Source organism: Chenopodium album, chromosome 26, assembly GCF_948465745.1.
Source record: "Chenopodium album chromosome 26, dcCheAlbu1.1, whole genome shotgun sequence".
Taxonomy (NCBI): domain Eukaryota; kingdom Viridiplantae; phylum Streptophyta; class Magnoliopsida; order Caryophyllales; family Amaranthaceae; genus Chenopodium; species Chenopodium album.
In genome coordinates, this window is record NC_137859.1 from 17,691,410 (window position 1) to 17,710,184 (window position 18,775).

The 18,775-nt window shown below is 39.1% G+C and overlaps 1 protein-coding gene across 1 annotated transcript; it reads right to left on the bottom strand.

The window, feature by feature from the left end:
• Positions 1 to 10,728: 10,728 nt before the first annotated feature.
• Positions 10,729 to 12,424, bottom strand: LOC145616912 (zinc finger BED domain-containing protein RICESLEEPER 2-like). Its single transcript, XM_081671630.1, has 3 exons — positions 11,956 to 12,424; positions 11,567 to 11,798; positions 10,729 to 11,131 (listed from the first exon to the last, which is right to left on the bottom strand). Exons 1-3 carry the CDS (start codon positions 12,422 to 12,424, stop codon positions 10,729 to 10,731), a joined length of 1,104 nt encoding a protein of 367 aa, XP_081527756.1.
• Between the last annotated feature and the right edge of the window lie 6,351 nt (positions 12,425 to 18,775).

The following is an 18,775-nucleotide window of genomic DNA, read 5'->3' on the forward strand; positions in this document are numbered from 1 at the left end:
TTAAGCAATATTTGCTTTCTTTCTCCCTCTCTTTCAAAACTACCTTTTTACAAAATACACAATTTCGCATTCACAAGATCTTGAATCTCTTAGCCAAGTTCGAAGTTGCCTTCGCCCTAGACGTGCAAGGTTTGATATTTTCTGAGGGTTTGGTCCAAAACTAGTCAAAACTTTGTTTAATTTGATTTCAATTTAATTCTTTGATTGTTCTTTATTTATTTTCATTGAAGTTTACTAACTTGTGTATTTTGTTATTAGAAAGAGGTACGAGGCTTCAAAGTAAGTAGATTAGCTTACTCCCTATTTCTTTCACAATGTAGATTGCATGCTTATTATTATTTTAATTCTTAGTATCATGTTAGGATGCTTTTAATGCTTTCTAGTATCATGTTAGGATGCTTTTAATGCTTTCTAGAATCATGTTTAGGGTGCCTCTTATCTTTTCTAATATTATGATATCATGTTAGTACCATGTTAGGTTTAAAGCTTTGATCTTTATCGTTTAGTGACGTGCTAGGATTTGTTATTAATCTTGTTAGTATCATGCCTAGGATCTTGCTATTATTATCAAGCTTTATTATTCCTTATCATGCTATCTTCATCATTATTTATTCTTTATTATTTATGTTGCTTGATATATTTTATTTGTTATTGCTTGATCACGCCTTTTATGCAGGTTTAAAGGGAATTTATACTTGAAATCACGCTTAATAAGATAATTAATAATTTGGTTTAGGCTAATGTGATTTTAACTCAAGTGATCGCCAATAATAGTATTATTTGTGCATTAATATTCAACCAACATAGATAAACAGGGTAGGTTTAATATAATGTTTGTATGTTATTCGAAAAGCGCACATGAATACGAGCAGAACAAAGTAGAGGCCTATTTTATAGGGCGGGTCCTTTCTTTTGTAGATTGGATTCGTACCCTCATCCCCGGACCCTGTTTGGTTCAAGACCTTATGGAGTATTTGACGGTCCTTTGGATTGTCTTTTGGGTACAAGTTCCTTAAAACTTGTTGGCGACTCTTTTTGCTCTTTGTCTTTCCCATTGGAACGCCACCGTACTTTAGTGTATGATCACAGTGGGGTTCAAGTTTGGGGTTATCATAATGCTTGAAATATTCCCTACAATATGCATATACATTTCCACAGTTGTTAGTTTTCTCCTTCAAAACTTATTTGCAATCGATGGGTCTTTCACCTTTCATACAAATTAATCAAGTTTCAAACATGATTTTCAAACATAGAGTCTATTTCGGATTTTCATGGCCTTTAACCATTATTAGGAATTTGGATTTGTCGTAGCTATCTTACAAGACATTATTCCTTTACTATTTAATAGTGAATAGTATGCTTGTAAGTCTTAGGTTTGTTTCTAACTTAATAGAAACTTTATAGGATTCAATCCAAGCCTTTGGTGAATTCTTTACCTATACGGGGTAATTGCATCAAACACTGAGTTTTAAGGCGATTTCAAAGCCCTTTTATTATGTTGATCTTACTCTATCATTTTTAATGTTTTGTGAGTAATGAATTCTCTTTTAAGGCACTTGTAAAGTCCTTTTGAGTATTCTTGATCAAGCATTCTCATGAAGTCCTTTAAGGTCTTCCGAGATTCTCAGTTCTAGTTTGTTGCTAAGTTCGATGGTCATCGAGTTCATTTTCCTCCCACTTGTCGTTTTGGAAACGTGTTACTTTCCAGAAAGACACTACTTAGAGCAACAAACATTTTTGTTCTCAATTAGGGTTGTGGAGGTAATGCCCGTAGTCTCACTTGAATGCTTACAAAGAGACATGTATATTGTCTTTGGGTAAAAGTTCGTTGTGAAACAAACAGTTAGCTCCCACTTGAGCTATCTTAGTCTTTATTGAGCCATTCAGCTCCCACTAAGTCATCTAGCTCCCACTGAGCCACTTTGCTCCCACTGAGCTAGTGAACTCCCACTGAGACTAAGAGCCTTAGACATATACTTGAAAAGACTTTTAGAAGTTATTTCTATCCATAACTGAATATGGCGCCCTTTCTTAGCTTCAACATTTTGTTTAGTGTAACATTAGTCATTTATGCAAATCTTTAAGAACTTTATAGGAAGGGTTGTGAACCATCATCATTCGAGTCATTTTCAAATGACACCGAGGTCTCCGTGAAGACACACTATGTTCTTTGTGGAGTTCTTTATGAAAATTTCCATTCATAACTTTGAGATGGTCACACTTGGCTCAAGCAAGCATCGCTCGATCTAATTTAGACGTTTTGATATCTTGCCAAGTCGATTCCGTACTTCACTGGACTCTTGAGCTACTCAAGTCAAGTTTGTTCACATTTGATGAATATAGCCATATCCTTTCAAATTCTTCGTGAAAATTTGAAGTAATTGAATCCTCTTCAGCCTTCGGAGTCAACTGTCTATACTAAGAACAATAGCTCTCTGCTTTGTCGGTTTCAACAAGTAAAACTTGCTTGTCTTAGAACGATTCCAAATCGAGCAACTATCAAGAGTCTATCTAATAAAGCCTTTGAGTACGTTCTTGTCGATGTGACATTGCTAAAGATGTTCGGAATGCAAACTAAGCCCATGACTTGAACTTAGTAAGTTTATCATGTTTAGGAAAATGTTTGTTTATAATCGGGCATTCTTGACTTAATGCTTGGATAACCATGCCATTCAAACAAATCTCGCAACTATTGCTCATTACTTTGAATGTGAGTCTTTCTGTGTGAAAACGGATCAATTGCTGATTATGGGACATAATAACCATTACTTGTTCCAGCCTTTGGCTTAAAAGGTCCTTAAACAAAACATACGACCTTACAACTGATGTAGCTCTTCTTACTTCATTCTATGCTTGTAAGTCGATAACTTAGCTTAACTTCAATAGTTTGAGGTCACTATCATAGTGGAACACTCATGCAGTATCCGATACTTGTGAAGATAACGAATTGCTAAGTTAACTACAATAACATGAACTCATGAGTTGAAATGAAATCTAATTCCTTTTCTTCGTTCCTTCTTTCCTATATTTCTTATCATACACTATCTCATAATCTTACTTTAAGAATCATTTCTTTAAGTACCTTGACTCTTATACTTTGTTAGGCATAATCAAGCACCTAGTGCGCCGTAAAACAAAGTTCCATCTTTTCCATTAATTCTTACTTGAATTACTACATCAATGAGTCCTACTCAATTATGTATGATGCGAAAAGATACGTTGGTTTTCAAACATTGACAATATTGAGATTTCAACTCAATTCCTCATGTTTTATCAAAACTACCTAGTATTTTGAATACATGATGTCCAACCGGCCTTTCGGACTTAGTTATAAAAGTCATTTATGAGAATTGCATTTTAGAAATGCTTTTCCTTTCTTTGAGAACTATTCTCAAGGATTTCCATAACCAATCATGGAAACAATATCATTTGATTTAGAGTACTATAAATATAAGTGCAAAGTATAACCATTTATCAAGAACATAATAAGTTTGAAATAGCATTCATGCAAACTTTAATCTTATTAAACGTCTTATTTACGCATAAAAATTGTCCCTATTTGGCGAAAATAAGGCGATTCCAAGATCCGAAGAAACAAAGAGTGGTTAAGCATGCTTTAGCTTGTCTTAAACACTCAATCTTCTAGGGTAAGCATTGCCTTGCTAATGGCTCTAAGCCACTCTTGGTTAGACAATCGTCGCATCTAATGCATCTTTGACGATGTATCTCTTTTGCCACGATATGTGAGGACTCCTCACTCATACCGATGAGTTAAACCAAAACCAACGTGCATACCCGGTGTGCCTTACGCGCCTTGGAGAAGTGATGGCACCTCGCTTTGGCGTAGCCTACCATCATCCTCGTCCGGTCAATAAGTGTTGTTTTGGAAAGGCAAGTTTGACTCAATATTATTAGGGACCTAGGACTTCTATGTTGGTTGATTTAAGTGAACTTAACTAATCATCGCAACATCAAGAAAACCTAAACATGCATCTAACGAATAATTCACACATATATATATAAGCATAAAATATAAAGCGAAATTATAGATGCATATTGACAACTAGCATGACCCCTTGAATTCTTCAAATCTTCAAAAGGTCTTCATTTGCAATTCAAGGCTTTGTCTTCCAAGATACGCCGTCTTCAAGACTTAACCAAACTATGCAAATACTAGTGTCTACGACTAGAAATAATCTAAATATAAAAGTACAAAAATACTTAAAGGTGCGTAGACCGTATGTAGATTTACAAAAATACATAACGACACGTAGTCCGTTTTTTCTATCCTAGTCGGGTCCTAGTAGTTGCCATTTCATAAAACCTGTGAGAGAGAATATACATTCCATTCATCCATTCACTATTTGTGAATGGCCCATGCAATTTACAAAATCAAACAAGTAAAATGCATTTAAACAACGTGCGCAATAGTAACTAATCTAGGTGGTTAACCCGATTAACACGCCTAATTAAAACTAGTCAAAGTTGTTTAACCGATTATGTAATTGACGTCATTAATAATTGAAGCTCCCACTAAATTCCGCATTTCCCTTAATTAATCTAATTAATTAAGTCGGTAGCACCCAAACTTGTCAAAATAAAATTTTGCCAAAGTCGCCCAAAACCGAGGCCTAGCCTCCCAAAATTTTCATTAAAATAAACAAAATTAATTAAAATAAATAAAACGGCAAAATAAGCAACATTAAGCCAACCGCATTTCAAGTGGCTTTCGCTTTAAGCGTTTTGCCAAGGAAACACGAATAACCGCGGCTCATGCAAACTAAGCATATTACGGCTAGTCACCTCATCGCACCAAGCATACGCGCACACCCAAAAATCCGCACACACGGCCCATGGCACACGGCCACATGCTGTTGCCACAGCACGCCCGCGTGTGGGTGCTGCAGCCCGTGTGCTGCTGTCGCGTGTGGCCGCACGCAAGGCGGGGCAGCCACATGCGGGCTGCTGTGTAGCCCGGCTAGCCAAGTTGGTTCTTTGCCTCGTTTTGCGTGCCATGGCCTCGAGATTTGATCCCTTTTCGCTAGACATAATTAATTAATTAATTCTAAATTAATTTTAGAACTAACTTAATGAGCAAAATAAAATTTTAAAAAGTCTAACTTAATAAAATTTTCAAAGTGCAAATAACCAAAATAATTCCAAGAACCATTCTTAATTAAATTGGTTTAGCTTGGTGCAAAAACAAATTGAGGCAATTTCTCACTTTCAATTTAATCAATTTAAATTAAACTTGAGAATTTGACAAAGTAAGGGGAAGTTGTAAAAATATGAACTTTAATGTTTAAATGAAAATTCCAACATCTAAATTTTGTGAATCCTTGAAAATTATATCTTCCAACATGAAGATAACCGAATTTCTATCACAAAAATTGAAACTTTATATTTCCAATCAACTCAAAATGATTAAAACAACAAAGTTTAACACAAAATAACATGGAATTTAGTGGTTTGTAAAGTTTCAATCACTTATCACAAATAAAGATTGAATCTTTAACACTTAGGAAGCCTCAAAAATAACATTTTCACACTAAAAAGCAATCAGTTTGCAATTATGTGGAAATAAATCAACCTTTAAGCATCAAATACTACCAAGTAAGTGTGCTTTAAGGGGACTTAAAAATGCAGAAAATAATGCAAATAATCAACCACATAATCAACAAGTTATGCCATTAATTTCAAGGTTAGAAAAGACTTAAAATTTTTCGTCAAAAACGAAAAATCCCTCGAAAAAGGCATTTCTGGTCAGAATTTGGCTAAAATCACAGACCTTTTGGGATAAAAACCTTTCCAGAACACGTTTTCCACCCAAAATTAACTAGTCTTGGGCGAAAATCTGGGTTCTGGGCCAAACTCGACTTTAAAAACGGGATTAAAATAAATAAAACCGAGCTACTAATCTAATTAGCAACTTAAACCAGAAAAACAAGCCAAAATAAACCTTGAAAAACATGATTATAAAAATAAACGAGCGGGGCTCCGATACCGCTGTTGGGGTTTGGTGAGTCTGACTCACCGCGGAAACAACCCCGACCCAAGGAACCACTTGTAATAAATAAAACCATAAAGCATAAATAAATAATCATAAAAAAAGGAAGAACGAATCATACCCTTGAAGCGAGCTTCGCCCTCACAAAACGGGCTCTTACTTGAAAGCCTTGAGCACCGCAAATGCCGTGCCTCCAACGGTATCCACCCACAAAGGATGAACACGACTTTTAGGTTCGCTACCTTGGAGTTAGCAAGGTCCGACCAAAACCCAAGTGTTAATGGAGTTTAAGAGTTTTCCCAAAAATATGGAATGCTCTTTCTAACTCCCACTCAAGCAAAGAATTCTCAAGCCATGCCATGACTATTTATAAGGAAGTATGCTTTGTGAATTCCACTCATCTTTTACTGTGCGACTTTTCACAAAAAGATCCCACAGGGAAAGATTGGTGAATTCAACCCTTAGTTAAATAAACCAAGGAACAAGTAACAAGTGTCACATGGTTAGGAGTGGACCACTTTCTCACTTGGTCCCCAAGGCATTTCACATGCAATGTGAACTAACCATGTGTCACCCAACCTTGAGCCCCAAGTTGGGTTCGGTTGGCCCATTTTATTTGCCCGTGTCCATGACCCATCAACCCGGGTCCACGGCCATTGCCACATGTGTCGCCACCGTGGCGCGCCGCCACCATGGCGCTGCCACGTGGCACGCTGCCACTAGGTGGCTCCCAATGTGGCGGCTGCCAACGTGGCGGCCACATGTGCTGCCACGTGTGCTTCCACATGGCGTTTTTGCCATGTGTGCTGCCACGTGGCACGCTCCTATTGGGCATGCATTCCTAGCCTTTTGCGTGGCTAGGATTTTACTTGTTACTTGATGCATTTTCCCGTCTCGCCAAATCCTAAATTTTTGCTCGACATTTGAGATTCTCCGACGCTCGATTTCGACGCTCCAAGCTCGAATTATCGACATCTAAATGTTTAACACTCGGGCGACGAATTAATTTATTCCGAATTAATTCGTCGAGTTGGTTCTTATATTTTGCTTGGGTGTGATCCGAAGGGTTCAGTCAAGATTAAGCTGTAATATTAACTATATTAATATTACTGATCGGAAGCGGCCTCCACCCAGGCATTCCGATAACTTGACCTTGCTGAATATATTAGCTTTCTAATAATTCTGAACCCGCTATCAGAATAATACACTTGTTCGAAGGACACCATTCCTTTCATCGACGAAGGTGCCTAAGCGAGCACTGGAAGGCCCATCCTGACTAATAAAAAGTCAGATATAATCTTAGAGAAAGATCTCCATTAAATTCTGAGCGGATACCAAGGCATCCACCCCTCTGACGTGGGGAAAGACTAGGTCGTTGAACTAGCCAAACAAAATTTATAATCACTTAACAAACCTAAATACAAGTGTAGAAGTAAGTCAAGGGTCGAACCACTGGGAATGGCTATGTTCAAGTGCTCTCAATCAATGCCTAAGCTAGGTCGAAATCTAAGGATAAAAGGTAAACACTAACCAACTACCAAAACGAAGAACCAAACAAATAAAGCACTAGGGAATGGAGATCAACAAGTAATCATGAAAATTATAGCAACTCGGGGAACAACATGTAAATCAATGGTTGCGAAGACTAATGGTAAGAGCAATCAAAAGAGCTCGACAAGCTATCTCCTAGAGGTCTACCTAGTGCCAACTATGAAAGACTCTAACTAGGAATGTCACTAACCAAGCTCAATCGACAATTGCAATTCCTAAATCAATGGTCCGTATCATTAGAAACTACAATGCAATATAGCATAGTTCTCAAGGCCTAATCGAATTACACACATGCAAACTTACACTAATCAATTAATTTAATCTCAAAATTAAGCACAATCAATCAATCATACAAGTTTCACCCTATCCCTAGCTAAACAACTGCTCTAGCATCATCATCTAACCACCAAACAACTAAAGAAATCAAGAATCAACAAAATATCAAGAACAACTACACTAATCAAGGATCAAACATCAAAATCAATCCAAACAAACATAATATTAAACAACGCAATACAATGAGATAGAGTTAGAAATGCTCATTGATTGATTTGATGATCTTCAATACAATTATCACCTTGAATCTTCAATCACTCAAATCAACATTGAAATTCCTCACTTTCTCTCTCTAAAGCTACTCCTAAACTAACCCTAAAACTAGAGAGATAAACTCTCAACTAAGCTAAGAATATGATAAAAAAAATGAATTAAACTTGCTTACAAAAATTGAGCTCAAAAAGGTATTTATAAGAGGCGCAAAATGAAGACGAGCGAAGCCAAAAACCCGCAGAGGAGCGCCCGCGCAACAGGGGTACACGCCTGCGCAGGGGGGTTGCGTGGACGCGCTGCCGCGCTCTTCTGGGCTTCTTTGGGTTTCTTCGAGGCATCGTACGTTCGCTAAAGGCCTTCAAGTGAGCTTACCGAATGATGATGATGGATACCAAGGTTGTCAGCTTCAAAAGCACTTGACGGTGGGATCAACACCACTCCTTAATGAGAGCATGGCTTAAGAGCGCAAGAGGTAGAACTTGGAGAATCCACTTCCTTGCATCTTGAGCTTTCCTATTGCCATGAGCTTGCTCCAAAAGCATGTTCCACCTTAGTAAACTACCTGTATCAAGACCCGAACCTCGTACAATACCTACAACCACGAAAAGAAAGCAAATAAAGGAGAAAACACTAGAAAAACCATAGAAATGCATAAAACCACAAAATAAGAGAGAAAAGGTAAAACGAAGAGGAAAAGCATAAAACTAAGAATTTATTAAGAAAGAAAGCCATGAAAAGAAGGTGAAAGCAACCTTAATACTCATCAAATGGGTGCCATTTATGACATCCATCAAATGTCCCCAAGCTTATCTTTTGCTCGTCCTCGAGCAAAACAAAACCAAGGGGTGGAAAAATGATGAGCTTATTCAAACAAACAAAAGAAGAAAGGAGACAAGAATATATACTAACTCACTTTCGTAGGGATCGCTGTCAATTTTAGCAACTAAAGACAAGCCATTTAAAACCCTAGATCGCCCTAGAGGACGAGTGATGCTCTCGTAAGGGTTTCCTAAGAGATTGATCCATAACTCTCTTAATAATATAAATAAGGCAAAGCATGAAAAAGAAGTCAAAAGTAACAAATCAAATAAATGTCCATGGAAGGACTTTTCCAAATTTACAAGTACAAACGAATGCAAATATTTCTAAACAAGTAAGGGATTGCACGTTTTAAGATATCAGAGGTTGATTGAAACATAAATATTCTAAGCATAGAGAACTAGTAATCACAATCCACCTTCATCCCATTCAATCTTACCATGTTCTCCCTACTAGTCTCAATTCTTCCCCTAGTGAGCATCTCAAAAGAACCGGAAAAAAGAGATAATTTTGGGCTACTCAATGTCTTGACTATGCATCCCCTCTCTATAGGCTATGACTTATATTTCCCTACCCCGATAAGTGACTCAACCACTGGGTCAAAAAGACTTTCTTAGGTTGTAATACAAGGGCAAATGAGTGAGGGTAGGCAAAATTTTAAAATTTGGTGGTTAACCTAAAGTGTGAAGCAAATATTGGCCAAATCTTAATACCAAAACCAAGTAATCACCAAACAAAAACACCAATACTCCCAAGCTTATTCAAAGCTATAATCACAATCATATACACAAAAAGCGTGAGAACGCTTCCCCCCAAGCTTAAATGGAGCATTATCCTCAACGCTCAAAATAAGACACTCACATCAAAATATTTTTGAATTTTTATTTCACTTTTTATTTCGTTTTTTCTTCATTAGTGCTTTGTCCTCGCCTCTTTTAACTATGGACGACTTTTTCAACTTTGCACTTGCTTTGTTCTTGCCTTTTTTAACTTTTGGACGGCTTTTTTCATTTATTCATTTGCCATTATTCACATAATATTCACAATACAACCTTGCTCATCAAAAGAACCATATATCCAAACTCCTCCACCACAAGCTCCAACAATAATGATCATTTTGCTTCAGGGCACTTTCGGAAGCTACTGTTGAGACTTGACAAGCTAATACATCACGAGCCAATTTTGCCATTGTAGGAAATCTAGAGCAATGAAACCTCCACCATCCCAAAACATCAACATTATCAGAGTCTTCCTCTTTCTTCTTCCAAGTACTTGTCCAACTTTAACTTTGTTTCTCCTCCTTTTTCCCACCTTTGTTTCTTATACTTGTTTTTCAAAGCATCAACTTTCTTTTGAGGAGAATTTAAGTGAGCATCATCCCTACTCTCACTTGAGTCCTCTCTAAGTGTATCGATTGTTGGAAAAACACGATACTCATCATACAATGCATATAGAGATTCCCTTAAATTTTTTGTGAGTATAGAACCAACATTGAAATCATAAATCTCACTGATCATCCACTCAACATAATCAAGTTTATAGCGAGGATCAAGAACAACATCAACGAAAATCAGCAAGTTTATCTTTTCTGGATCCCCCCAATATTTTTCATATTTCTCCCTCATTTTACAAGCCATCAAACACATATTTTCATCCCTAGATGCACACAACTCTTTCAAAAGTGCAGCAACATTAACAAGCTCATGAAAAAACTGATTGGCAGTCATATATGCAGAACCAGAAACACGCAAAGTCAGCTCATAAAAACACTCTAAAAATTCAGAAAACCTCTTAATAGTAGCCTAATCATCACATGTAGGGGGTCTATTTCCTTCCCACTCATATAACTCTATATTATAATGGGGATCCTCCTCTGAATATTTATCAAAATCATCCTCTAAAGCAAGAGCAGCATCTAACATAAGATACGTAGAGTTCCACCTAGTCGGCACATCAAGACACAACAACTTCTTGCTATTTATTTTTTCATCCGCAACACATTTTTTAAACTTCAATAAGCGAGTAGGAGACTGCTTAATGAACCTAACAGCATGTCTAACCCGAATAATTGAATCATGAACACATTTCAAAACATCACCAACAACTAAATTAACAGTATGAGCTACACAACGCATATGAAGGAAACGACATTTAAGAACCCTTGTCTTCCAGCCATTGATTTTTCTTATCATCAATATACCTTTACTAAAGGCGAAACCAGAAATGACACTTGTCATAACCTGGTTAAAAATTTTCCCTCCAAAAGGTTTTTTTTTTTTTCAAAGCTTCTTAGAGAAGTATTTAATTTAATAATTACTTTACAATAATATTTCTTTTCTATTTGGCAAGTATATTCATTTTTACGCATTCAACAAAGATTTATATATTTATTTATTTAATGACGGGAACAAAGTCATATAATACAATAATGTAATATTATCTATAAATTTGTAATGTAATCCATGGTTATTTTTATTGGTCGTGCATGCATTTCTTCCTCTGTTTTTTTTAAGATTCAAAAAAATTATAATTACAGAACTTTCATCCTATTTTGCAATTTGATATAATTTTTTATAGTAAAATAATTGTATTAAACTAATGATAAATATTGAAATTACCGTTCATGGCACGGGATCTAACCTAGTATAAGCTATAGCAGTGTCATTTGAACTCGCATTATCAACAGTTATGCAAAAAACATCTTCAAGCTCCCACTCAAGCAAACACTTCTCTATCATTTTACCCACTTCTTCACCTTTGTGACTTGCAATAGTACAAAAACTCATAATTCTTTTTTGAAGTTTCCAGTCATTATCGATAAAATGAACAGTCAAAACCATATAATTGATTTGTTGAATAGAAGTCCACAAATCTGTTGTTAAAGAGACCCTAGAATTGCATCGTTTTAGGAAATTTTTTAGCTTTCTTTTTTTTTTCTGTCAAGAGCATCTCATAACAGTCCCTTGCTATAGTTTGTCTAAAAGGCACATGAAACCTAGGTTCCATAACACTACAGAAATACTTAAAACCTTGAACCTCAACAAACTTGAAAGGTAGTTCATCAACAATTACCATAAAGGTTAGTGCTTTTCTAATGCTAACAGGGTCAAATTTCTGATAAGGCAAACCACTAGTACCTCCACATGCTTTATTACTACCATTTTGAAAAGAAAGTAAGCTTTGCTTGGATTCTTTTGGAGTAGAATAGGGATACTTACGGCATTTAGAGATATGAGCCCACAAAGGGCTGGTTCCATTCTTTTTAGGGTCGCAATTATACTTTGTCTTGCAATACTTGCATATTGCCTTTAGCCTCCCACCCGTTTCCTCTTTGTCGAAGTGATCCCAAACCTCGGATCTGTCTTTCATCCTTTTCCTCTTACCCTTTTCTTTCTTTGGGTTGTTGTTTGAAGTAACTTCAACATCAACATTACTTTCACCATTATTAACTTCAACATTATTAACTTCAACATCCCCTTTGCATGAAACTCGCAACATACTGCAAGTATAATTACGAAAAAATTAAAAACTTGTAGTTGAAATTCAACAAAAAAAAAAGAAAAAAAAAACAAAATACAATAGAAGAAGGGTAGAAAATTACCTTAAGTGGTTTAGGATTGTGAGATCAGAAGAAGGAATGATTCGATTTAAATTTTCATGAGATGAATAGATGATGAAGTGATGAAGAAAGTGGCAAAGAGCGCTTGAGGAGTTGAGGGAGTCAGAGGCGTGTAATGAAAACTGAAAGAGGCAAATTTAGGGTTTTTATTTATATAGTATGTATTTGGGCTAAATTTTAAAGGCCCAATTATAAACCACAACAGGCCATATTATAAATGCTGGTATCTTAAAGTTCGGTGTTCGGTTTTAATTGGATCCGAATAGGGTCAATCCGATCCGATCCGAAAATCCGAATTTTCAAAAAATTTCAATCCGATCCGATTTAAAGTTCGGATCCGATTCGAATTGACAATTTGGTTTGGATTGGATTGGATTGGATTTCGGTTTTTATCCGAATTATGGACACCCCTACTTCCAGTAGGTGTAAAACTTACCATTGAACATGAGTGAACGTTGGGTGGAATACCCTTCTTCAAGTTTCTCCTTGTAATTCATCTCTCCAGGTGGTTACTCAGCAAAGTTATATGCTTACACGTGAGAACCTGCCTTTGATACCAATTGTTAGTTGAGACGATTAATACAAGAGGGGGGTGAATTGTATTGAGTTCCTAATGACTACTTTTTGTGGATTAATAAACAATGCATATAGGAACTTAATAGAACACACAGATTTTACGAGGAAACCTTCCAAGGCCCAACAGGAAGTAAAACCTCGACCCTGCCTTAGGGATTTCAAACACACAAACTTCACTATAATAGGGCAAACAACAAGTTACAACCTATTAGACACGAACCTTTATTTTTACAAGATCCTCACTGGACTTGCTCCTTGATAGTACCTTATCCTACCCAACCTAAACACCACACTTAGATTCACTCGTACCACCAAAGTACTACACATACCACCAAAGTACTACACGTACTACCAAAGTACAAACTGCTTGCAGCACCTAAGTACAAAACTCTCAGCCTCACCAAGAAGCTTACAAAACTGTATGTAAAGAAAACAATAAACTCACCCATATAACCCAACCCAATAAAAGTGTACGACACCTAGTATGATAGGTAAGCAATGCACGAAATCCGAAACTAATTTGACTAGTTAGAAGCTTGGTAAACTTACACAATTATAGCACAGTAATTTCTCCACGCATAAACTCACAAAAACCTAAAACCATTTTGCTCTCTACTATTTATACAAGTATCACTCGTATAGAAAGTAGGTTTTCTAGAAGATAAATAAGTTAACTTAACTTATCTTTAAACACGGTTTTATGTTAATCAAGTGGAATTAAATCTTTTCCGGAAAATAAAATTCAAAAGATATTTTGTTAAAAAGAATTATCTTTTTAACATACCGATTTAAAAGGAAATAAACTTTTAGAAAATCTTTTCCTAAAATCTATCTTTTATAACTTTCCATATTATTTTATTTACCAAGCCATCTTCTCATGTTTCTAATAAATTTTGTGCAATAACCTACTTAACATATTAACAATAATCTAGAAGATAAAAACTTTAACTATATATAATTGCTGCGTTGCGCTTTTGTTCAGGTAGCTTGCTTAGGCTCCAAGATTATTAAGTTCCACCAAAGAACTTAAGCTTGCTGTGTTCAAGTTCCTGTTAGGGAACTCAGTTCTTGTTAGAGAACTCTTCTTCTGATTTGTTTAACTCCTTTGATAAAGATCTCTTCATGTCTTCTTAGTTCCAGCTACTTCTTTCATCACCACGATCAACTTCACCTAAACTAATCAAACACTTAAAAACCTTTATTAGTCGAGTTTGCTTTAGTTTAAGTTCCTCATCATCAAAACCTTTATGCTTCAACAGGTTCTAGTCTATTATAGAAAATACGAACAAGATTCCAGTTCTCAAAATTGTGATGCTAGCATTAATCTTTGAAGATCTAAGAATCTATCCCATGCTTCCCTAAGAGATTCCCCCGGCTCTTTAAAAGTTCCAATGGGACAATGGAAACAGTTCAAACAATCAAACTAAAACTAATAGAATCTAGCCGTCTCCCCGGCAACGGCGCTGTTTTGGGTGTTTTTGTCCCTTGGGAGAGTTACAACTCGAAAACTGGTCCTGAGGGCTTCTGTACCTGCAAAATCAACGAAGACACCGTTCGGGTGGTGCTCCGCCTCCAACGCTCAAGTTAGTGACTAGAAGGAGAGTAAAAAGTGCGAAATTTAAGGTGGGGATCTGCTTGGATTCCAATCTCAGGAGTTCTCTAATGAGAGAGAAAGTAGGGTGTAGTAAATGTTTTGTGAATTTCTGAATGTCCCCCATTTTGGGGGAATAATATCTCCCTATTTATAGGGTCCTTGGGAAAAGTGCCCCTTCATAGGTTATTTTAACCTAGAATTGATGGGCTGCGCCGCCAAATAGCGGATTTTTGGGGAATTGGGCCCCTGAAAGCTGCAATTCTGAGAGAGTATCTGGAGAGGCCACGTGTCAGCTGGAGATTGGTCAAGGGGGGTGACCTGCCAGCCTCTGGCACGTGGCACCTCCTCATTGGTCCACTTGTCAAGGGTGAAAATGCCCCAAACATTTGCCCCTCACAGGTGCCACGTGGCAGGCCATGTGGTGCCTGTGACACGCGTCAACCCACGAAGGGTGAACAGTAAAAAACGGCTATTTTTGATAGTGATGACGGGGATTCGTGCCGTTTCACCCCCTATAAATAGGGATTTACCCCCCCTCTATCCTCTTCACTTTTACAATCTTGACTTTTCTAGAGAGAGAAAGATAGTTTTTTAGAGAGAGGTGCTCTGATCCCGGTTGCGTTTAAGCCAACTCAAGATTTCCATGTGCTCTTTCGAAGTCACACGGTCACCGGTTGCTTTTGCTGTTTTCAGATTTTCAGAACCCAAAGCAAGGTAACTATCCGTTTCCTTCTTTAAGCTTCCTTCTTTTTCTTTTCTTTTTCTTGAGCCTGTATACATCGAATTCCGGCTGTATACATTGATTTTTCAAAAATAAAATGAACTCTCCATTTGCACACACGACACTGCCTAGGACGCTCAGCCGGTCACCAGGGACGGCTGAGTCTAGAACCGGGGGTGCCTTGTCTAGAGTTTCTGGAGTGCTTTGCTCATCTCCGGCTTCTTCCCTCTCTATGTCTGTGCAGGACACAATGGCCAGAACTAAACAAGCGGCTACCAAGCTCAGCATGCGGCGCACTAGGGAAGTGCCCGCAAGTGAAGTTGTGAGGGAGGAAGACTACGAGGCGGCTGAGGAAAGTAACTCAGCTGAGGACACCCCGTCTACCTCCAGCAACAGCGACTCAGGGGGAGACGGTGAGGAGACCGCCTCCTCCCCAGAACAAAATAACTCAGCTGAAGAAGCGGCTGAGGAGTAGGAAGGATCCGGGGATGAGGAGGAGGACCTTGCTGAGGCTTATCGCCAAACAGCAAAGAAAGAAGCAAACCCGGATCCTACTAAGACCCGGATGAAGCCTGGGATAGGGCCCTTCTTGAAAGCGGCTTCAAGGCTTTCAAACAACAACACCCCTTCGGGGAAGACTGGGACATCATCGTCCCTCCAGCTAATGCTGTTCTAGCCTGGGGGGAAGACATTGACAATGTAGACAACTATTTCGTCTGCTATGTGGCGGTAATAGAAGCCGGCCTCCGCTTTCCCCTTCACAGAGGCATCCGGAAGATCCTGAAGGGATATGACCTGGGAGTATGGCAATTAACACCTAACTCTTGGGTCAACATCTTGAGCTATATCGCCGCCTGCGAGCTCCAGGACATTGAGCCCAGCTTCACCGCCTTCGCCCACATGCACTATCTCAAAAGTGCCCCAGGGGGATATGGAGCGTGGTACACTATTTCCACGCTCCCGGAGTACCTGATGACTTTGTACAAGGTGTCCAAGTGGGGAGGCTGGAAAGACAAGTGGTACTTGGTTTCCTCCCCACAAATAAGAATAAACAGAATTCTCCGGCGCTACAACAAGGAGCCGGCTTTGGTGGGTCAAAAGTGCGTACGCCCTGCCCTAACTGCCAAAGCCCGGGAGCAAAAAATAGAGCCGGAGTTTTTCAAGACAACAACTGAGCCCTTGGGGGATGGGACTCACATAGTTGTTTCAAGAAACTAGATCCCCCACCCGGATTTCTTTGCGGATGAGAGATTCTTGTCCGCCTGCGGGTTGAGCCCTATGTTTCCAAAGGGTAGATACACTCACCCACCCGGCGGTCTTCCGTCTGCATTTTAAATTTCATTGTTTTGAACTTGTTCTTGTTCGAACACTTTTACGTTTTTCTGCAGAGGAAGCAAGGAAAATGGTCAATCCGGCTAAGACCCCTCAAAAATCTGCGGCTCAGCTCCGCAAGGAAAAAATCTTGGCCAAGAAGGCCAACATCGAGGCCAAGGAGGCCAAAAAAGGAGGGGTAAGATAATTCAACTTTACTTGAAATTTTCCAAGTTCTTCTGATTCCGGATGACTTATGTTTTCCTTGTATTTTTGCAGGCTTCAACTGGCATTCTTCCCCGTTCTGTGACAAAGGTCTTGAAAAGACCTGGGGATGAGAACCTTCAAAAACCGGCTGCTAAGACCGGGAGGAAGGCCACCTCAACGTCCTCTGGCATTAATGCCAAAGGTTTTCCTACAATCGGGGGTAAGGGCCACGAAGCCATGGCAACTCTGAGTGAAAACTCAGAGAAGTCAAGGAAAAAGCCGGATGCTCAGGAAGCATCGAAGGATGACGAGCCATCCAAGGCTGCAGGTGGTGCTGCAGCCGCAGGGGAGGAGCCGGCGAGGGTCGACTCCAAAGGTAAGATTGAAATTCCTTGGCTGCTTGACTTTATGCGCGTCAAGACTATGACTGACCCTTCCGGGGGTTCTGTGAGTAGCCGGCAAAGAATGAATGCCAAATATGCTGCTAGTCTCTCACTAAGTCCTTCTTATGCTGTAGATGCTACTTCTGCCCCAGACCTGGCAGGGTTTGGCAAACGGATGGTGAGAACTCTCACCCAGTCGGAGAAGAACTCCATACCCAACCGCCACGATGTCGACTTCGACCAGATTCTGGGGCAGCTGGCGGAGGTAAGTGAAAAGTGAAACTTGCCCCTTATCTTTTACATTTCTTTTCATTTCATTTTGTCTTTCAATTTGCTAAGTGTTTAGTTTCCCGGATGACCTTGCTCAGGTTATGGTCCGGGTGGATGGGCTCTGGTTGCCTTTCCGGAAGAAGCAAGAAGAGGTAACTGATGCCAAAAGAAGGGCTCAAGCTAATCTCAACTCTGCTGAATATGCCTATATAAATTTTGATGTTGAGATTAAAGCCCTCGAGTTAAAACAGGAGGAGCTGGTCAGGGCTTTGACGGCTGCTAATGATGAAGCCAATAACAAAATCAGCGACCTGGAGCTTCAGCTGAAAACTGCCGGCTCCAACCTCAAGGCCTTGGAGGGGGCTGACCAAGAGAACATTGCCCTCAGGGAGACAAGTCCCGGCTGATTGCGGATCTTGCCACTCTGAAGGGCAAGCATGCTGAGGAGCTCAAAGCTGAGCAGGCCCGGCTCATCAAAGAGAATGAGTGGGACAATGAGATCCGCCTCCGATACGCTTGGGGGCTTATCTATCCTGAATTAGACTTTGAAGTCTACAAGCTGAGGTACAACTACGCCACTGAGCTGTACGATGCCAAGGTTCTCCAGGATCCTGCTCCGGCTCGCTTCAAGGAATGGGCCATGGAGAACGGTGCTGAGGTTTCGGACACAGAGGAGCCGGACCTGGACGAGATTATAAAGGAATTGAACAAGGAAAGCCAGCCTGAAGAGGTTGTGGTTCCGGATGATGTTCCTTCAACAACTCCAGCCCAGCCGGAACAACCAGCAGCGTAGCTCCCCTCCTTCTCTGCGGCAGTATGCCAACCTTTGCTTTTCTGGCCTGTGCGCCGAGTAATTATGTAACTTTATTTTTTCTTTTGTCTCTGTATTCCGGATGTGGATCCGGTTAACAATTATTCCTGGCCTTGAGCCTGTTTATTTTATGAAGTACACCGACATAGTCGGTTTTCTTATACTTGCATAATTTTTCAATTTTTTCAATTTTTCACTTTTGCATATATGCTCAATATATACATATCCGGCTGTCCTTGCCCCTGGACGGCTGTGTGGTTGGTTTAATCCTTAAAAAAAAGAGGATTAATTGCCTGGGAAACTTCTCATACTTAAAAGAGTATGAGATGTTTGTAAGGCAATCAATCACAATGGTGA